Here is a 21,645-nt window from a genome sequence, read left to right as displayed (position 1 = left end):
TTCTGAGTGGTGGAGACTTCACTCCTAGATTTTCTGAATGTGACAGGTTGTAGAAACCAGGCTTTGTTTTCGTCTGAAAAGCAATGAGAGTTGTCAAATGTAGTGGAGGGACTGGAAGTATAAAGGAGAATAAAACGGAAGTGCTTCAGTCAAGTATGCAGGCTCTACTTTAGGGACTAAATGCACATAGTTGCGCTCCAAAATGCCTCTTGGTGACAAACTCATGAAAAATACGACAAACAGAGTGGATGAGAGCATTTTAACACGTTTCAGCTAAAACTAACCTGTTATTTTTGTTTTTGCCAAAAGCTTTTTTTTCTGTTCAGGTTTATTCATTGTTTTGCCCACATTCTTTGAAAGAAAATGCACCAAGACCTACTCTACTTGCTCTCTGTGCAGATAACTTAAGAGTCAGATATTTTTTCCTCGAACAAACAAGCTAAGGGGAACGAGGGAACATGAGTAAAGACTTACATGAATCGATTAGCCAGGAACGAGCAGCTACTGTTAGCTTTAGCACAGTTTAAAATTTGTTATTACGGTGTCCAATTCTAAGAAAAGTAGATGCTTAAAATTATGAAAAATGTTTTAAAATAAAATATCCAATTTAATGCTTTAAAATGTCATGGTTTTTTTTATTTTTTTTAAACTATTTCTGTGGGGATTTCAAAATAAAAGTCTCAAGCTACTTTTTAGGCCGTGCTTTAAATGTCCTATTTTCAAAATAAAAACCTAACTTCAAACCTTTTAATTTTTTAACCTCTATGAGTTGCTTGAAATGATCATTTTTACAAACCTCAGCTATCATCTTTGATTTTTTTTTTCGTTACAACTCTTAGCAGCAACTAACAAAGGCTAGCAGCAGCAGCATATTCAATTGCATTTTTTCCATAACTTGCATAGTAAATTATATATTTTGCGTAATGTGTATGTCCCTTTAAAAATCAGTAGAAGTCAGTCTGTTGTTTGTGCTTCATGCTCCAGAACCAAGCATACCTGTATGAGGCATACAAGCCTCAGAACTCCGCTCAATATTGCATTTATAGTGGTTATTTTAAGTATAAATAACCATGTGGAGAAGGTTGCTAAAATAAATGATAAAAATACATCTTGCTCAGCATTTGTGTGACGGGTCTTAACCATAATTGATTTAGCAGGAAGAACTTATTTTCACATTTCCCTAAGCTTCCATGGCACAGCTGGAATGAGGTTCTGTAGAAAAAGGTGCTGCTAACCCATTTCTTACATTAAAAGCAAACAGCGCCCCCTGGCGTTCCCCTCTATCAGATGGCTGATGAGACAACTCACTCATCGACCCTCTTAATGAGTCTTTCGGTTGTGACAGAGTTGAAGAGGTGGTCGCACTCCGTATGGAGCCTCAAAGGATGTAAGTGCTGGAGAATATAGATTTATTTGATGTTATGTCAATGTCAGGAAATGTTTCCTTACTGCATTTTTTTTAAAAAGGCCTCTAAATCTACCAGCACAAGCAATAACATTTGATGTCAGTATTTTAATTCCATTACAGTACTCTACACTGTCAATATTACACTTTAACTCCATCATCCACCTCCATGCTGAAAATTGAACTGTTTGGTTGGTGGGAAGTTCCAAGGCAAAGAAAAAAAAAAATAGTAAGACAGCTGGGATTTATCTTTTTAATGGTTTGTTTGACACCGTCATCAAACCCATCACACACAAGATTTGAAATGTTTTATTTTTCATAGAATTCTGGACAACCAAGTGTGTAAATAAAAAGAAAAAAAGAAAAGAAAACCAACAGCAAAAGTGAAATTTCATTCACTCTTTTTTTTTCTTTAAAAAAATATCAGCCTTTCCCCTTGTTCACAAACCTTTTCCAAACTGGGACAAACAGAACATGATTAATTCGGAGAAGCTGGAAGGCCATTAACATTTGTTGGCAAATATAAATATAGTGGTTTGAACAGGGTCTCAAATAGCTCACATGGAAAGAGTGTACAGACAGTTTACACGACAGTAGGACACTCAACCCTGCCTGTATCAATTTTTATTAATGTAGAAAACCAGGATCCTTATTTTCTGCTTTAAATCAATGCATTTATGACAAGGAAATATATACATTCAGCCAGCACTTATAGTCTCTGGTGTATGGTGTTTGTGTTGCCTCTTGAATCATGTTGATTGTCTATTCAGGGGCATAATTGTGAGAATATGAATAGTCTGTGTAATAATTTGGTGGCCCACCCCTGCCTGCTGGGTAACCCCAAGAGCAGGGTCCACCTCCAGTCCCACCGCCTCGTTCGTGCCCTCGCCCAGGCCGAGGCCATAGTCCTACAGGTGGGACTCCTCTCCCTCGATAACTTCCTAAAGAACCCGGGCCCATAGCACCCATCATTGGCCTGTGATCCATATGTGGAGGCATGCAACCTATACTGCCATAGCCCACACCAGACATTGGATGTGGAGGCAGCTTAGGTCTGAGTACAGAGCCCCCCCTTGTGGGTACTGTGGGAATACCCACAGATGCACCAAGGCCGTCAGCGCAATTCACCTGAGTCCTGACCCCTTGACTACAAGGGGTGCTGCCTATAAGTGCTTCTCCAGTCTTAGCGAGCCCACTGGGATCCACCGGGGCAGGTGGGACCACGCCCGGGTTGCTTGCATTGTCACAAGCTGTGGTCCCTGCAGTCCCCCATACCCCGTCCCCAGGTCCACTGAGTGTCCTGTCCGGTTGATTGGGGGTCCCACTAGCATTCTTAGGGGTCCCAGCAATGAAACCTGGCTGAGCTGCGTCATTACGGTCTGTGAAGGGGGGGACTGTGGTGGTGAGGGGAGAGGTCCCAGCAGCTCCCGCTCCTCCAGCATCCGAGCTATATCCATGACCCAGCATCATGAGGTGAGGGGGAGGGGGAGGCTTGACCTCCAAGGGGAGGGAGGCCAGGTTAGCTAGAGGTCCTGCTGGGGGCATGACAGGCGGGGTTGGGGCTCCGGAAGAAACTGTGGTTGGAGGTTCCTGTGTGCCGCTGCAGGGGGAGGCGGGATAGGCTGGGGAGGCCGTGTAGCTAGAGGAACCCGTATATGATGACCACGAGGCCGAAGGGCACAGGAAGCTCTGGTGGGGATTCACAGGGAAACCTCCCGGTGACAAGCTGCCAATGTCTGAAGAGCCCATGCCTATCTGGTTCGTGGCTTTGAACTGAGAGATGGCTGTTTTGAAAGCACTGTAGTTAGACAGTGTAGGCGTCGTCTCAGGGGTGGTCTGCTGGTCTGGGAGCGGAGGACGAAACTCGTTCTCTGGCGGGGGTGGCTGCGGAGGCTTCTTTGCAACTTGCTGCTTTTGCTCTGGAGGATCTAATATGGTTGGTGGCTCGCCATCATCAGAGTCTAATGACATGTCCTCCTCTTCCACACACTCATCATTCACTACTGGGAGACCAGGAGAGGGCAGAGAGAGAGAGACAGAGAGAGAGAAAGTGGGAGAGTAATGGAAAAGTGGAAAGAAAGATATAATCAACAAATGTGTTATGGCTGCATTAACAACTGTGCTTTAAAAAACTGTCTGGCAGAACATAAATCTTTAACTGGTGAGATGGCTGGAGAAAAAGGCAATTTAGCAAAACAATGAGATTATACAGAAAACATGAACTCCTTTTTGATGCTACCCACCAGTAGAAGGAGGTGTAGGAAGCTCGTTCTGATTAATGGATCCGATGAGACTGTGGAAACCGCTCATAACATCGTCGATGCTCGCTATCACAATTCCGTTTCTGGAGTACTGCAGGAACATCTCAAACGGTCTCTCTGTAAAAATGAGCGTTTTCAGTGAGTAAAAGACATTTGCTAACACAACAGAAATACAATCTTAACGAGGCATGTGGAAATGGTGATTTTGTTTTTTTTTGGTTTTTTTGGGGGGGGGTGAAGTGAGATTACCTGTGAGGAAGATGAGGTGTCGCTGTTGTGTGTGCTGAGCTTGGAGTTTGATGAGGCAGTCCAGATCTGGAGCCTGCCGCGACTGCGTGTCACACTCGTGATACGGGAGGAACTCCACTAAATGCTTTTTCTGATAGGCTGTCAGAAGATTCAGCAGCCCCATGGCATTAGTGTTTAACCTTTAAGAAACAACAGCAAAAGCAGTTCCATAGAGAGGTCAGTTAAAACCAGTATGGGCAAACATTTTGATGTGGATACAGCTATTATGGCTAATCTCTTACTGAGATACTGACCTCCCAAGCTCTTTAAGTTTCTTCTGGGACTTACAGTGAACCTTCCACTGCCAGGGGTGTTCAGGGGTGCTCTGTTCCTCCAGGAACTTCAGCAGTCCCTGCAAACGATCTGGACAAAACACACAATACAAGTTCAACACGCAATACAAGCATTAGTCGAGTAATATTTGTTTGGACCTTGTACAGTCCACACAAAGAAAAACACGACTTACCCTGCGTGATAAGATCAGGGTTGAGGACAAACTCATCAGACACCATGAAGCCGCCAGACACAAAGAGCTCATTGTAAGTGTGGTTCTTGACATCGTCCAGACTGTCCACTCCAGCAAAGCTCACTGAAGGCAACTTTTTCAAAGACACCAGAGCCGGGATCTGCATAATAAAGGAAAGAGTGAGTTTTTTTTAATTCCCCAAACATTAAGTTGTTTTTATAGTTTCCAGATTAAACATCTTTTAATTCGAAATATAAGGTCCAGCATTTAAATCGTTTAGCATCAGGGAAGTGTCTGACTAATCCCAAACTGATTCTTCAGAATCACTGAGACCCAAAACAACAGACAGCCAGTGTTATTAAGAACTATTTACGTTGATCTGTTAGTAACTGGCCTGAGATTTTAGGGACACTACTAAATAAACAAAGCTAAAACAAACAAACAAAAAAAAACAAAAAACACCCAAAACTTAAAAGCAAAGTACTTTTATAGATACGTATATGTAGGAGACCTGGTGCTCTTTTAAAGGAAAAGGGTGCTCACTGCGAATACTGATCCTCAGTTATTTGGTAGTTTTGTTTACTGCACTGTGTGAAGTAAATTAAAGAGAAATAATTCATGATAATATTTTAAAAGCATCCTCGCTTTGCTATTGGCGCTAAAACCTTTCCGCAGCACTATAACTAAATAGAACGTGTAAATAACAGGCAACAAGACGAAAAACAGCACTCTGCGGGAGATGTAAAACTTCCCATTATTTATGTTTTATCGCTACCTGCCTCAGCGGGTGCCGATTCATCCGAACTACAATCTGGATGTGAGCGACTGGAGGGAGGATAACGGGCGGCGATTGTACCTTATGCACATGTGCTGCGATGTCCTCGTTCCGAATGATGATGAGGAGCTTATCCAAACTGCTGCTGTTTTCCAAAAATGTCTGTGGGCTGCACTCGCTGTTGCCAAGACTTTTCAAGTACTCCTTTGTGACAGACAGGAGAGGATGAGATTGTTAGAGACAGACAGATGAATGTGTCTTCTTCTTTTACACATACGAGTACTGACTGACTGACAGATACAGAAAGAGCTGAGCACTAAGACATGAACCCACAGTGACAAAGAGAAGCTATTGCAGCCTTGCACATTCCCACAATGACCTGTATTTGCACTCATGGTATGCATCCCCTCTGAAGAATAAACATGAGCTCTCTGGTTCCAGTAAAAGGAGAAAAAAAAAAGTAATGAAGAAAGTGAAAGAAAACATGTAAAATGGGCAGTAACAACACCATTACTGCCGCAACCAATTACGATTTTCATTGCCGAATTCTTACAATTTTCTCCAAAATATTAGTTTTAGCCATAAAAACCTGAAAAAGTGCTTTTCCATCTTTTTTAATGAGCCCACACTGCGTGCAGTTTGCTTGTTATATGTCTGATTCACACTCCAGCAGCTAATGATATCTGAAGACTATTACACACGACAATGAAAACAGCAAATGCCTTTTTCTGAAACCATTTGGCATTTTTGAGTAAAAAAACTAAACTTTTTGTTCATTATCAAATCATCACGTAACCGCTGGAGCTCGGTGTAACATTGTTAAGTAGTTCTTCCAAAATGGCAGCAGTTTAGATGTCAACTAGGGGTGTTAAGGATTGAGGACAGTGTGCACTCATTAGTTAATGACTACTCACAAGTCGTTAGCCAATGAGCAAACCCTGGATATCCTCCTTCCTGACCCTAATAATGACCATAATTTATAAAATGAACTTCACAGTTTATTAGACGTGACCTGGAAATCATGCCTGAACAGATAAACCCATCTGAGGTCACAGAGCAATGTAGCCAAGAGCTATTTTCCCATTGACTTCTACACAGCATGTAATCTTTTAGCAGTCAGAAGAATTGCCCTCTGCTGGTTATTAGAGAAAATGCATGTTTAAAGCACTGATGTTTGCTGACCTGGAAATGACATCCATCTTTTTATACTATAACTGATGATGATGACTGTGACATTTAAGCAGTGAAATATTGGAAATCCTAGACTTGTATAGAAAATAACTATGCCACTGTTTTCTTTTTGTTTGTTTTTTTTAAACCTTTGCAGATTTACAGACTCTTTCCACCTCTTATTTATATTTTGAGATGCCCCCAAAACAGATGCAAACACAAAAAAAAAAAAAAAAAAAAAAAAAAAAGATTATTTCTGCTTTTATCTTTCAACTCAATTTCCTCAGCGTCATTTTTATTACTGTCTGGCTTTTTACTGACTGACTGTATTGTAGCTGCAATAGGTTCAGCTGCAATGAATTATTTATAGAATCCTGTGGTTAATCAATAATCTTTACAAACATAATGACATAATGCATTGTACCTTGATCTCCTTGCAGACAGCGCTCTCCTCCCCCTCGTCTCCAGAATAGATGTAAAATTTAACTGTATTCTTGGTAACGTCCTTAAAAATCTCCACCAGGCTGCTGAAAACTTCGGGTTTCAATTGACCAATCAGGCTGCCGGCTAGCAGCCCAGGCCCACTGCCAGAAGCTGCGCCTGGGTTTTGTGAGTTCTGCTCCGGAGACTCCGCTGTGACTTGAGAAGGAGAGTAGACCTCTCCCCCCATCTCTGCTGACGGGGCTTCCGATTTAATCTTAGTGGATGTCATCTCTTTGATGGTGCTTGTTTTACTGCTCTGTGAGGAGACGGTGCTCTTTGACAGAGAGGGCTCTGCTTTCGTTTTGGTGGTCGGGATGGGGGCAGGGGGTGGGGTAGTAAGATTAGATGGTGTCAATGGGGGAGGTGGAGAAGTGACCTTGGAGGGAGCAGGTGGGGCTGGGATCAACTTGTCCATCTTCTCGCACAGCGCTTTGACGTGCCCCTGAATGGGGACAGGGGAGACGTAGGGCACAACGAAGTGTGAGAAGCAGCTGCTAGACACCCAGCAGTGGCGAGGAGGCAACCGCGGAGGCAGCTGCGAGGTATAGTTGATGTGTTGTGTGTGCATGATATTTTTAATGTCAGAAGATAGGCTATGGATTTCCTGATTTAGTATTGTGTCCAAGCTGATGGAGGGCCTGAATGGAACTTCCTCTACAGCAGGTAGCGTGGGTTTAGGCATCTTTTTTACTTCCACAACGGCAGGCGTTTTCGGCTCTGGGTCAACGTCTGCCGCTGGCGCAGCCACTGGCACAGGCTTTGGCTCAGGCTTCAGCTCGGACTTCAGTTCGGGTTTCAATTCAGGCTTCAGCTCAGGCTTCGTCTCGGACTTCAGCTCTAGTTTTGGCTCGGGCTTCGGCTCGGGCTTCTGCTCATTAAATGGCTGCGCTTTGTCTGAGGAAGCCAGATATGAAATTAGTCACGGTGATGCCTTGTTAGCACAAATATGCCTCAAAGATTGATGACTGTGTGAACTCATTGCTTTCAGGTACCTTCGTTGGCGGGGATATCCCAGGTTGTGTTTTCTGATGTGCATTTTTGCTCTGGTGGGGAGCCCGGGCTGAATGGACTACCTGGGCTACAGTCCATGTCCTCCTGCACAGAGAGAACACACCAGTAGATATTTTTAAGTACAATAAAATACTTATTCATCTTTGGATAGGAAAAAATATTCCAAAATAACAACCCTATCAGCTGTTTACATCTCACCTCGGCGTAGTTCGTTTGTGACGGAGGCTCGTTTTGTTTCCTATGGTCCGGGTCGTGGTAAACGGGTTCCACCCTTCCTGAACCTGTTGATGGTTCACCGTGGTTTGAGTCTGCAGACACTGAACCCTGAGCCACAGCTTTATTGAGTGTGGCCAGGAGGATCTTGAGAAGGCGTTGGGTCTCGCTGACGGCTGAGGTATTGGTGTTGCCACGGGCCCTTAGGTCGGTGTCATAGATCCCCATGCTCTCCATCACTGCTGTCAGATTTTCGTTCTGCCCACCCTCATCCACAAGGTCGTCCCCTTGTGCACCTAGTGGGGCACAAGTAAGGCAGATAAGTTAGCAGTAGTGCACGTTTTGAAACTGCAATACAGATGTGCCAAAATAAACTTGAGGTTATTCGGAAACCCTCTCATCATTTCATCACATAGGTTATTTTTCAGCTTTAGGATGTTCTTCTCAGTATGCACAGATATTCAAACAGCCCCCTGGGTTAGCAACAAAAAGACATGCATCTTGAAATGAACCTGTTTAAAAATGTATTGAAGTTATTCAATTCCTGAGAACTAATCAGACTGTTGTGAAACGAATAAAATATTCATTCATTCAATTGGCTGTGACTTAAATTCTACGACTGAAATCTGGCTCCACAGGTGATCGCAGCGCGCCTCACCTCTGCTGGGTTCTCCGTTGCTCAGCTGATCTGTGCGTTGATGTTTGTTCGCGCCTCCTCTCTCGTCCCCTTCAAATTTCCTTTTCAGACTGTTGGCATCCCAGGCGCCGTCCTCCCCCCGATCCTTCCCAGGATCCTTCACGAGTGCCTTCTTATGAAGCTGAATTAGCTTAAGCAGCTGTTTCATTTTGTCTTTATCGTACTCGTTCTGGGACAGCCGCAACCTCTGCGGCTGAGGCTGGGACTCATCGTGGGGCTTGTGTTGCAGCTGGGCTCCGTTTGAATGGGCCACCCCTGGCCTCCGTCTACTACTGCTACTAATACTACTGCCGCCGCTGCTGTCAGTCGGTGGTTTTTCCTGGGCTGGCCTTTCTGTAGGCGCCCTCTCCTGGGACAGCCTTTCTGAGGGTCTCTCTGCTCTGTCCGAGCCCCTGTCCGAGCCGCCCCAGTCAGAAACAGGGCTGTATTCCACTGGGGCTGGAGCGGGTGCGGGTGCAGGGTTCCGTATTCGTTCAATGATGTCCTTTGCCTTGTTCAGAGGTAAAATATAGTTTGCGGGGTTGTGAACGTACGATCGCAGCACAGCATCCATGTTACATTTGGGTCTGGGTGCTGTGACGGGGTTCGTCCTTTCATTTACATTATATTTGTAGTCGGGTAGGATGAATGGACGCACTGTGCCCGAATCCATACGAGTTAGGTAATCGGTGGCCTGACGCTCCACCCCAGAGCTCAGGTCCTTGCCTGGGTTTGGGCGCAACTTGAACAGGCCGTAGTGCACTGCGGGGATGAAAGACTCCATGGATGACAAGAAAGCCGGATGAGGCTCCACCGTCAGCGGCTCTGGCTCGAACAGCCTCGATGCTAAGAATGAGGGGGAAAAAATGCATCAGAATCGTGTAAAAACCGGCATGACAAAGATAACAGCGATAAACAAAAATGAAATATTCTTTAGCGTTGCACGGAGATGCTGGCACTCGGGATCAGTCAGAAAATGCATGTAGAGACAATGAATACGACTTACAGTACTTGACGATCATCCTTGGCTCCTGAAAGATGAATAATGCTTGCAGGTTCTTCTCTACCCGCCCCCGCCGCTCTAGAAAACAAACAGAGAACCTTTTTAAAACCCAAACTCTCACCGGAGGCAACAAGTAGGTGTTCAACTCACACAACAGAGAATTACAAGAGGAGAGTGGCAGATAAAGCTTTCTGGCACCTTTGGATTCAACCATCTGAGCCGAGGACAACAGGAAGAGAAAGCCTTTATCAAATAAGGACTTCACCAGCACCTGAAGAAGAAAAGCAAAAGCTGCAGTCAGAACATCAGGGAATAGATCATTATCGCACAATGGGAGCAATCATATTAGCAGTCTGTTTCTGGACAGGATTTCATTTGCTCAGTGTGTAAATGAGTACTAAACTGACAGGTTTATGCCATTTGTTTAAAATTACTGAACAAAATAGAACAGGATTAGCACGGCAGCTTGACAGATGACATCCCTACACTGTTTTCTAAGCAATGAGAAAATGGAACTGTTTATGAAACGAGATCCTCCTTAATTGTATCAAACAAATGCACAGAAATGCAAAGTTGTCAAAACAGAAAGGAGCATTTTATTTACCTGAATATTGTACAACCTGAGAATGTTGTGTTTATTTTGCTGAGAGAACCTGGATAAACTGCAGGTATGTGACTCACCATCCGGTCTCTCTCCAGTTTGTTGACCAGAGCGGCCAAGCTGCCGCTGGTTGGTTTGCCTTTCCCGTCCACCACCTCAAACAGGCTGCAGGACATCCCACACTTCATAACTGCAGACAGAAATAAGCAGGCGGGAATGCGTTACTCGGAACTCAACATGTAATCATTTATGATACACACACACACAAAAGCTACTTTACTGAGACAGCCGGGCTTCATGATGCATGAATGCTTTTAGAAAAGCTTTACAGAATTTCAAGTAATGCACAACCGCCCACATGCCAGGGGCCATTATGATCATTATGAGAGGAAAAAAAGGGAGAAACAAATGTGTGTTCTGGACTAACCTTCCCGTGAGACGCTGTAGGTGTCCCAGGAAAAGAGCACTGAGGGAATCTTTCGCTTCACCTGCTCTAGCTGCATGCCCCGATTCACCTCCAACTTCTCAGGCCTGCACCGGGGCACATGTTACATTATTAAAAAACATACAACAACAAGAACAACAAAACAGGACATTGTAGCTTTTTCTCCTCTCCTACAAATTATGCAAAGAGTTAAAGTTCAGCACATAAAAAACCTTGTGTAGCAAAGAGTGTCCTTAATGATTAACAAAGAAAAGTTCAGTAGCTCTGTGGACCTTTTGTTAAGACTTGCATGAGAGGGGAAAAAGTTTACTCACAGTTTGAAAGGAAGGTAAGGACGCAGGGAGGATCGTAAACAGATGGGGAACAACTCCTGGCCCTTGTTCACTAGTGGACCACTCCACACAGTGTAGCAGCTCTTCCCTGCAACAGGCAGAGGTCAAACATCAGTCATTCTTCCTGAGACTAACGTGAGCGGGATAACTGAGAACCTACACAGACATCAGTCAAAGGAGCTTGCAAAGAAAAGCGTCTGGACTTCTTTAAGTTGCTTGAAGACGTTTCACCTCTCATCCGAGAAGCTTCTTCAGTTCTAAGGTCAAATGGTGGAGAGTCCCAGATATAAACCTAGTGGGAGTTTCCCCCCACAGAGGGACAAAAGGACCCCCTGATGATCCTCTAATCGCCTGAGCCAAGGTGTGAAACTGGGTGTGGGTCCCAATCAGCCAGAGTTTCGGGTGAGTTCATTGTGAAACCTGGCCCCACCTTATCATGCAAATTCCTGAGGTCAGCTGGCCCAGGATGTGAGTGGGCGTTAAGGCGTCTGGGGAGGGATCTCAAAACTGGATTATAGATGGCAGAGAGTTGGTGTCGTAAACCCCCGCCTCTGTTCAAAGATGGTCGCTCACAGTGGACATAGATGGCTTCTTTCACTCCTCTTTCAAACCATCTGTCCTCTCTGTCCAAAATGTGAACATTGGCATCCTCGAAAGAGTGTCCTTTATCCTTAAGATGCAGATGGACTGCTGAGTCTTGTCCTGTGGAGGTGGCTCTTCTGTGTTGTGCCATGCGCTTGTGAAGTGGCTGTTTGGTCTCTCCAATGTAGAGGTCTGAGCATTCCTCGCTGCACTGTACAGCATACACCACATTGTTAAGTTTGTGTTTTGGCGTTTTGTCTTTCGGGTGAACCAGTTTTTGTCTGAGCGTGTTGCTGGGTCTGAAATGCACTGGGATGTCATGCTTGGAGAAAACGCTCCTGAACTCTCTCAATGAGCACACCCGAAACTCTGGCTGATTGGGCCCCACACCCAGTTTCACACCTTGGCTCAGGCGATTAGAGGATCATCAGGGGGTCCTTTTGTCCCTCTGTGGGGGGTTACTCCCACTAGGTTTATATCTGGGACTCTCCACCATTTGACCTTAGAACTGAAGAAGCTTCTCGGATGAGAGGTGAAATGTCTTCAAGCAACTTAAAGAAGTCCAGACGCTTTTCTTTGCAAGCTCCTTTGACTACGATGACCTGGATGACTGAGAACCTTCACAGACATACACAGACATCAGGCATGATACTTCATAACTTTTTGTAACTGCTGCCTCATTTCAAGACACATTTGGTGTCTTAAAAGCTAGCAGCAAGACACATGAGCCATGTATCTTATAGCCCCACTTCAGTATTTGTTTATTTAGCCTAAGTCATGTAATAGCACATCATAGATTTTTCTCTTATTGCACAGACCCACTTCATATATTATTACGTTTACACACACGTGGCACTATTTTAACACAACACAAAAGAAGCCAATTTCTTTGATTACATTTAAGAAAAGCTTAAATACCATTACCTTTACTCCCTTCAGAGGAAATAGTGTTAAACCTGTTAAAGAGCAAAACATAGAGGCTGTTTACAAACTCAGCGGAGATGTAATACTTTTGTTTTGTTTTTTTAAAAACTTCAACGGCCTAGAAATGCTTTCTGGCTTTTACCATTTCCTGCGGGATTACGTACCTGTGTGCAGCCATAGGAGTTGCTGCAGCTTCCTTGCCTTTGTACTGAAAGGAAACCACAGCGTAGGGGCACACGTGCCTGGGCCGCGCTTTGATCTCATCAAATGCAAACTCAAAAAAATATTGCTGCAACACACAAATGAAGATGGATTAAAACACAGCACTAGATCCCAACAACAACTGCGCAAGATTACACAGGAAGAACCCAGCTACCCACTACGAGCAAGCATTTGCTGAGAGTGGGGAGGAAGAACTTTCTTTTAACAGGAAGGGACCTTTTAGAGAACCTGGCTAACGCGCGACGGAACACCAGATTAAATAAACAGGGTAATAAAGAGGAACCAGCACTTACCTGCGTGAGCTCAAAAGCCCTGTAAGACAGCAGAGATGTAACCCTGTTGGCACTTTTGGACAAGTGACAGTCAAACTTGGGTGAAGATTCGATTGCATTCTTCGGCGTGTTCTCGTGGATGTGCTTTATTCGTCCCTGAGAGACAAAATGCAACTACTGACTCAAAGTCCAAATGGAAACAGAGAACTGTCAAAGCTCTAATGCAAAACACAGATAAGGTATTCATACCCTCATAACTTTAAAAATGATCATGTCTCCAAACGCGCCCACTTCAAAAGGATTGATTTGTAACAAATCGGAATATTTGGAGAGGTAAACACCTACAAGGATTACAAAAAACAAATTAAGGGAAAACATTTCTAATAGGCTACGTTTATGTCAATTACTTGCTGATGCTTGTTAATATTACTTAGAAACGATGTATCCGAAAACAAAGTATGTAATAAACATTGGACTAATATATTATTGCATATGTAAGAGCCATTACCTTAGACTTCAGAGGCAATTGTAAAATGCTTGTGAAACTTGCAGATAAGTAAAATAAAAAGGAATTCGACTAATTATTCTGCAAAGCCCATTTTCATATAACAGCAACATGGGAGCACCCGGCTTACCCACTGATGGATTTCCTAGTGTATTAATCTTACAGTGTCCAACTGATAAACCCTTCTCACAGATCCACTGGAGCTGGAAAACACAGAACAGGCAAAGCTCAGAAGCAAGTCAAAAACCTCCGCGCCTTCCCAATTTGTCAATATCCTTCTGCATATATGAGTGAGGTTTTGCCAGCAGGCCAACCTTGGATTTGTCTGGGAAAAGGAAGCAGTACGACTCAGCGAGTTCTTGTTCGGTCCGCCCCTCTTGCTTCATCTCTCTCCGCTTTTCTATGAACTGACGAAGAAAAGGCGAGCAGACAGTAAATTAGACACGGGGGCAACCTCGCAATATTTAACATTTCTTCAGCACAGCTATTTAAATTGCCTGCCATTTTATCCAGAAACTTGACGACTGACCTCCTTCTTCAGCAGCTCATTGTGAATTAGCCTGGCCTTGCAGTAGGTGAAGGTTCCTCGCGATGATGCGTCCAGGTAAAACGAGGAGATGATCTTCACGAGGTCCTCAAACTCCCGGCTCTCGGGGGGGAGAAACTGGTACAAGCCTGCACACAGAAGCGAATCAGCGGATTAGCATTTCCCATCTGCAGTTTGCAGGACTGAGCGAATGAGCAGAGGACGATCCCTTCGAAAAGTCACATTTTAAACTCAAATTTAACCTGCAGGAGGCAGCCACATCAAACTGATAACCAACCATTTCCCTCGATTAAAAGACAACCTCGCCGTAAGACTTTAAGTCTAAAGCGTACGGTTCCTTCTTAGGCTTTAGCTGAATATGAATGTCACGTGTTATCATTTGAAATATTAAATATACAAAATAACCATGGGCATTCGATGGTGCACGTATCACCAGTGACCAGTGCTTTTTTTTTTTTTTTTTTACAATCCTGGCAGCTACACTGACACAGTGGATGAAGTCTAGTACCTGCATTTATTTACATAAGGTTTATCAAGTAATCCAAACTCATGCAAAGAAGTGAAACCATGACTAGCAGACAACCTGAATGAAATGTCAACATCCTCAAGCCTGTGTGATAAGAGTAAACCTCTCCACTGTAAGTCAAAATGACAAAAAGGCTGGAGACGGGGTACTGGGGCAGCCCAGTGTACCTCATTGCTGTTAGGAAACTAACACACTTTATAAATTACTTATGCAACCTATAGTGCTAGAATAATTCCACTTCAACAGGACTTTGCATATATCCAAATAACAGATGCTCCACAGCATAGTTGTGGAAAATGTAACCAACAGTGCCCATCCACCTTTCTGCAAGAAGGAAGGGGAAGGGCGGGTGTAACGTAGGTAGGTGGATGCACAGAGTAATGCTCTCAGGGGTACTCAGGTGAAGTGCAAAACTGATGCTCTGAAATGCCAGCGACATCAAGCTGGGTTAAGGGGTGGGCAGCCCCACCAAATGAACCATGGTGCTATGAAAACACTCCGGGATGGACGTGTGGGGTGGATAAATCCGTGCCCTTCACTGAGGTCAAAGAGACACCCACATGTTGTCAGGTGATGACTGCAAACCACTCATGACTCCTGCTGTATTACTAAACAGTACTACGGTGCCGGGTAGGGATGAGGAAACGGAACATGGTGTGCTTTCAGATGGCCAGTCTTTCAAAGTGGCGCCTTCGCTGCACCGTTGCTGCCCGCTGGTTAACTTGGACTACCACAGCTAGCGGCATGCCTGCAAACAGACGCTACGCCAACCGACATTATTCGCCTGCTCAAACTGCAGCATGGTAATCTAGCCCGAAACCGAAATGTTCGCAAACCTTTAGCTAAACCAATATAACTGGCGAAAGCAAGTAGCTAGCTAGCAGGCTAGCAACATGCAGCAGCAGAATCATGAAAGACAGGACAGGCTCTGTTCAAAATAGCTGCGATATGGCACCACCTTTCCGTTCGCGAATCTTCCTCGGGATTTGGAAATTTCTCCGTGGCAGCTCATCGGTCGATCTCTGGGCAGGCAGAGGAGAACTGCTGAAGCTCCGAGCGTCCGCCTGCATGCTCCTCCGCCGCTCAGGGGCTTCTTGTTCGGGCATTACACTGTCTCCACATCCAGGCTGATCGCCATTTTGGTTGGCTGTGGCCGAGGTGGCGGCTGAATTCTTCTGGGGTTCGCCACCTTTCGGGTGGAGATCCGTCGTCTCGGTATAGTCTGAGTCCCTTTTTCCCACCGCGCTGGGGTTCAGGGCCATTTTCGGGCACCGTGCACGTATTAAAGACAATGTAGCTCTGACGATTACGGCGCCGCTGTACACACACACTCTCCTCCTCACCCAGCCTCCGCCATTGTGAAAATGACGTACACGGTCTTCTCCACCACTGCAAAACGCTGCCGTCACTGTTTACATACGAGGGAATCCGCGCCACCCAGCGACCGATAGGCGTACTGCAACACATGACGCGGTGACCGTCCGTCTGATTGGCTGTGTGTGGAGGGAACAGGATGGCAAAAGTGAAACTATTTCTCACATTAAATAAAAGAGAAAAAGAAAGAGGATGTGAAACACCGCTTTGGAGCTGTGAAAGCCCTGACAGTGTGACTTATGCAAACCGATTCTTTTCTTTTCTTTTTTCTTTTCTTTTTTTAGTACTGGCTCTGCTATGTATTTTCGGGCACCGTGCACGTATTAAAGACGTATTAAAGACTACAGCCTGTACATACTTATAGTTATAGAATATTCACAACATACTTCATACCGTGTGCATTATAACATACCATAATAGACCCATTTCTGTAATATACTTACATATCTATGTTATTGCCAATATATATTGTAATATATCTATATCACTAAAGCACTTCTGGATGGATGCAAACTGCATTTCGTTGCCCTGTACCTGTGCATGTGCAATGACAATAAAGTTGAATTCTATTCTAATTCTATTCTATTCTATGTATTAAAAATGTATTAAAATCTTGTGTAGAACTAAATACAGAGCAATCACGCTTGTAATACCCCATTCTACCACTAGATGGTAGCAGAGAGGCTGTGATTTTCATATGTGTATCGGTAATACACTTGCCTTCATACATGACTCAATAAACGTAAACCTCTACAGTAAGTAAAATCGATATTTAAAGGGTATTATTATTATTATTATTTTGCTGCTCCTTTTTGGAGTCGCCATAGTGGATCACACCAACCCTCTGCTTGTCCTCCTTCACTGCATCCATGACCCTTCTCTGCAGTCTTCCTCTTTGACTTCTGGCTGGATGCTAACATATTCAGATTTCTTTGTCCAGTGTATCCACTATCCTTCCTCTGCACATGTACAAACAATGTCAGCCTTTGAAAATTTGTCTCCAAACCACTCGACCTGAGCTGTCCCTCTGATATACTAATTCCTAATCTTGTACGAATCCTGGTCATTCCCATCAAAAATTTTAGACTGCCACCTCCATTTGGCCCGTGTTTTTGTCACTGTCTCCACCATTTATCTTGCACTCTTGCTGCTATCCTTCTGTCACAAATCAGCCCTGACACTCATCTCCACCCTACCTACACTTCTCTTTCGTGCTCTGTCTGTTGCTTTGGATGGTTGAACTCATCTAACCTTCACTACCTCTACTTCTGGCATCTTCATCATTTCACCTATCTCCCTCTCATGTAGACGCATGTACTCCGTCTTGCTTCTACCGACTTTCATTCATCCTCTGTCCAGCGCATATTCCACCTCTGCAGGTTCTCTTCCACCAGCTCCCTCCTCTCACTGCAGATCGCCACGTCATCTGCAAACAAACTGTTACCCACCAATGTCCCGCTGCGCTCATATATATGTCTCTGATAGATATTTAAAAGGTGAGTACAATTTATGTTCACATTTTTTGACTGTATAAGTAATGTAATTTTAATCACACATAATAATAATAAAGCAGGAAGCTTTCTATAAAAGAGTGACATCTTTGATATCTATAAATATGTTTTCATCAGGGGATAATCATACTGCCCCTGCTGTAAATGTCAAACTCCTTGTAACGCAGATAATCTTTCAGCCTGGGAGGAAGAGGAAGGAAGTTGATAAAAGCTGGTGCTCTCAAACGCAGGCGTCTAAGGTGCTCCCTTATCCGCAGGCGACACAGGTGCTTCAGGCTCCGCACATTTCCTGTCAGACAAAAAAAGTCAGCAACTACAGATGAAGCGCACATTTTTGCTGACAACAGGTAGTGAGCAGTTCATACTTTGAATGTGGCAGATTTCTGGCCACTGTTTCTGCTCCTGCAGTGTGTCCTTTAGTTTGGTGCAGAAGGAGACGTGGTCAGTGTAGTCAAGCATGATGCGCACCACCTGGGCAGATAAGTGCTTCAGCCAGGATACTGTTATCACCTCACAGAACTAGAAAGGAAAGAGAGATGTGACAGTCAATCTGAAACTTTGTAGAATAGCATTACTCCATTGCACTTCACATGTTCCAGTCTTTATCAATTTTTTTAGCATAAACTTGGCCTCACCACCATGTCTTTAATGACTGACGTCGTCCAAGCAGTGTAATCATGGGAACTGTCACCATATGGACAGTCAAAGCAGCGCTTCACGTCATAACCATGGTTCAGGATCATTCTCAGCATAACCTCATCTTTTAAGGCATACTGCAGCGCTGAGGGGAAATGAGTGGTGTTGACACGGGAGTAGTAGTTGACATTTGCCCCATACTTCAGCAAGATGTTGATCAGTTCATAATTGCCCTGTCTCAGAGCCACCTGTAGACAGTTGATGGGATCCTGGTTCACGAGAGCCCCGGCCTCTAACAGTAAGCGGGTGCACTGGAGGTCATTGTTGGACACAGCAAAAAAGAGGGCAGACTTGCGGTCATCATCATAGTTGCGGCGGATCCTTGGGTGCAGCATGAAGTTTGGATCGTAGCCAGCTTTGAGCAGTATCTCCACACACTGGGCGTGTCCCCCAGCAGCTGCAGAATGGAGAGGACTCATCCCACTTTCCTTTACAGCATGCAGCTTCGTCACTGGGATGAGATGTTCCAGTGCTCTGTAAAAAAAACAACCCAAAAAAAATCTTTATGTGAGAACATGATATTGGTTGAAACCCTATTTAAAAATTCAGGAAAATAAGTATAGATAATGCTCACAGTCTGTGTCCATGGTATGCCACTCGATGAACTGGCAGGTGCCCACTATAAAGGGGTACGTTTGGATCTGCACCGTGTTCCAGCAGCAAGGAGATTATGTCAGGATTTCCTGATGCCGCTGCATCAAACAAAATCGTACCTGACTCCGACTCACACCACACCTGTGCACCTAAAAAATGAATTAAAGCACTATGAGAACACGCATTTACTTATATACATATGTAAAAGCAAAAGGAGATTGAATCACTACATTTACCTTTCTGTAACAGAACCTCCACCACATTTAGATGTCCATTCTGTGCAGCCAGAGCCAGTGGAGTTTTCTTTTTAACGTCACATGCATTTGGATTAGCACCAGACTCTAAGAGCAGATACACAAAATTCTCCAAGCCTAAAAACGCGGACTCATGTAGAGCTGTCCTGTCCAGTGGTCCGGTTTGGTCTATTTTGGCATTGTAACGAAGCAACAGCGTGGCCAAATCATACTGATCATTTAGAAGAGCTGTGAGCAAAAGGAGCAGGAGAGAAAAGGATGAGAAAGTGTCACACATGTTGAGGTATCTCTAAAATAAAATGTGTTTGAAGTTAGACGAACATAGCGCGAGATACCTGCCACTAATGGAGAATCCTGCTCGTCATTCTGGAGATCTGGGTTGCTACCATTCTGTAACAGGAATGTAGCATTCTCTCTGAGCCCGTGGACCACAGCTAAAAACAGTGGCGTCTCACCCTTCAGAGTGCGACACTGGGCTGCACCCGGGGGTGATGCTGGAACCCAAACACCCAGGAACCGATCAACACCTCAGGGTTGAAATGAACAAGCCTGTGCCAGTCAAAAGTTACAGCTACATTTACCTGAAAAGATAATCTCTAGCACCTTCTTATTCTGCTGTGCCGCAGCCTCGTGCAGCGGGATCCATCCTCGTGTATCAACTCTGGACAGAGTCTCCGGTTGGGCTGCAAGTCTGTTCAGGGCATTCTCATCACCTGAATATGAAGACGGGACGTATCAGATCTTTGAGAAAGATTCAGAATTGTCTGAATCAGCACTGAGGTTAAAGGTCATCAGCTTACCCTCCTTAATTGCTTTAAAAATCTCATCAGGGTCTTCACAAGGTTTCAGATCACTATTTAAAGTTATTGCACAGAATAAGGATTCACTTAAACAAACAAGACATTCATAATATAGATACTTATATGTGAATGCTGGGTGAGTAGATAGAAACCTTGGATTTAATCCTTTTAGCTTTCTATACTGAATTAGACTTTGTTCAATAATATATTGCGTTGCCTCATCTTCGTCCAAGTCTTCCTCTGATTGATAAAAGTCATCTTCTGTTTCCATGCTCATCTGACAAGTGTAAAAAGAGCCAGTGCAGAAGGGGTTACTCTGAGGAGGCACAGCTATAAGGTAAACAAGAGCATTAAATCACACACCACTCACAGTCCTGAATAACAACTGCAACACAGTGCAGCTAAGCAGGAAATGTGGCAGTCAGTCTCATTGTTTTTACTTTACTGACACCATAATACATGCAGGATATTGGATCTAATGACTTTAATTGGACTTATTGTCCCAATTTTCAGTCTAATAACTCTCAATGTCAAAAGCAAATCTCCAGTTGAGAAGCTGCAGGGTTTTTTTTTTTCTTTCAGCATCGGCAAAACAAACAAATGGAGATTCACAAATGACTCCAGTGGACATTTCTTAAAAAGAACATATAAAGCAGCAGAGGAAATGCTGTCACGAGAGCAGAGACTGCAACACGACACAAAGTTATAGCATGGAAATTCAAATGCCACATGTATTGCAACAGTTTGTATAATATGACAGCGTGGCATGCTCCACACTAATCAAGTTTTTAACCAAATAAAAATGTTTTTCATCGCGTGGTGTTTACCTTCAGTCAAAAAGCTGCTCTCTGTGTAGTTTTAACACCAGTATAGCCAGGGGGCTCTTTAGCAGCCACACATACTGGGGCTATTTATATCCTGCCCTCTCTCTCTCTCTCTCTCTCTCTCTCTCTCTCTCACACACACACACACACACACACACACACACACACACACACACACTATAAATATCAGATCACAAGGTCTTCACAGCCAGTTTCTAGTTTGACCCACTAAGCAACTGCAACAACTGCCATCATTCAACTCATAAGCAATTGTATTCATAATGCAAAATCTAATATTCAAACACAAACCAACAGTTGGTTCACTTTGGAAGTTCACCCCCTCCATAAAATACAATTTTAAAATACAATTTTTCAGATTTAACAAGATTGTTTTCTTTGTGCATAGCACACTGCTAAATTCAATTATATTTAATCTCTTATGATTCACCCTAAAAGACTTTTATTTTCTACTTGTTATTGCTGCTGCACATTAATAGCTTATAGTCTATAGATGGTATCAGCTCACACTGAGGGAAAAGGAGGCAAACAGGTTACTAAGAAGGCAAATGAACAGCGAGAAAAAGGACAAAAGGTTTATAATAAGGTATCAGTCTAGACAGCAAAACTAGTTTGGAAGCTGAGGCTCTCCGTCAGTAGGTTTTCTAAGTATAATCCATGTTTTTATCTTTAGAGTGATCATTTTATTGGGCTTGTGTCCACCTTAGTATTACAGCACATGAAAAAAGTCACTCCAAGGAGACACATGGCTAAATGTAAAAACTGTAAAGGCATAACTGCAATGATATACCGTATAGGTGTAACTATCCTTTAAGCGTTCAAAGAATGTTTGCAATGTTCTTGGCTTATTCTTGTGTACTGCAGTCA

The 21,645-nt window shown here is 43.9% G+C and overlaps 2 protein-coding genes across 5 annotated transcripts; both read right to left on the bottom strand.

Annotated features, from left to right (window-relative positions):
• Positions 1-1,644: 1,644 nt before the first annotated feature.
• On the bottom strand, positions 1,645-16,089 carry tasorb (transcription activation suppressor b). 2 transcript variants are annotated; one of them, XM_086277281.1, is made up of 23 exons: positions 15,666-16,089; positions 14,164-14,309; positions 13,949-14,041; positions 13,765-13,837; positions 13,379-13,470; positions 13,151-13,285; positions 12,800-12,924; positions 12,636-12,667; positions 11,112-11,217; positions 10,780-10,883; positions 10,433-10,542; positions 9,950-10,022; positions 9,755-9,829; positions 8,731-9,594; positions 8,058-8,368; positions 7,841-7,943; positions 6,790-7,742; positions 5,277-5,399; positions 4,421-4,580; positions 4,209-4,317; positions 3,916-4,094; positions 3,649-3,783; positions 1,645-3,405 (listed from the first exon to the last, which is right to left on the bottom strand). In XM_086277281.1, the coding sequence occupies exons 1-23, from the start codon at positions 15,967-15,969 to the stop codon at positions 2,168-2,170; spliced, it is 5,643 nt and encodes a 1,880-aa protein (XP_086133407.1). In that variant the 5' UTR covers positions 15,970-16,089; the 3' UTR covers positions 1,645-2,167. The 2 variants fall into 2 exon arrangements, with proteins under 2 accessions (XP_086133407.1, XP_086133406.1); XM_086277280.1 differs by having other exon boundaries at positions 1,645-3,408; positions 15,666-16,088.
• Positions 16,090-17,611: 1,522 nt separating this feature from the next.
• On the bottom strand, positions 17,612-20,980 carry asb14b (ankyrin repeat and SOCS box containing 14b). 3 transcript variants are annotated; one of them, XM_086277461.1, is made up of 10 exons: positions 20,764-20,980; positions 20,089-20,213; positions 19,937-19,989; positions 19,718-19,849; positions 19,472-19,630; positions 19,119-19,364; positions 18,863-19,031; positions 18,228-18,762; positions 17,958-18,111; positions 17,612-17,881 (listed from the first exon to the last, which is right to left on the bottom strand). In XM_086277461.1, exons 2-10 carry the CDS (start codon positions 20,211-20,213, stop codon positions 17,706-17,708), a joined length of 1,749 nt encoding a protein of 582 aa, XP_086133587.1. In that variant the 5' UTR covers positions 20,764-20,980; the 3' UTR covers positions 17,612-17,705. The 3 variants fall into 3 exon arrangements, with proteins under 3 accessions (XP_086133587.1, XP_086133586.1, XP_086133585.1); XM_086277460.1 differs by having other exon boundaries at positions 19,937-20,266; XM_086277459.1 differs by having other exon boundaries at positions 19,937-20,213.
• Positions 20,981-21,645: the final 665 nt, after the last annotated feature.

The sequence above is a fragment of the Aulonocara sp. 'chitande type north' Nkhata Bay genome, linkage group LG20 (assembly GCF_057382095.1).
Source record: "Aulonocara sp. 'chitande type north' Nkhata Bay isolate Kocher_YH1m ecotype deep benthic linkage group LG20, A_spYH_male_GT1.1, whole genome shotgun sequence".
Classification (NCBI taxonomy): domain Eukaryota; kingdom Metazoa; phylum Chordata; class Actinopteri; order Cichliformes; family Cichlidae; genus Aulonocara; species Aulonocara sp. 'chitande type north' Nkhata Bay.
The sequence above is the reverse complement of the archived record's forward strand: the minus strand, read 5'-3'. Positions and strand labels throughout refer to the sequence as shown.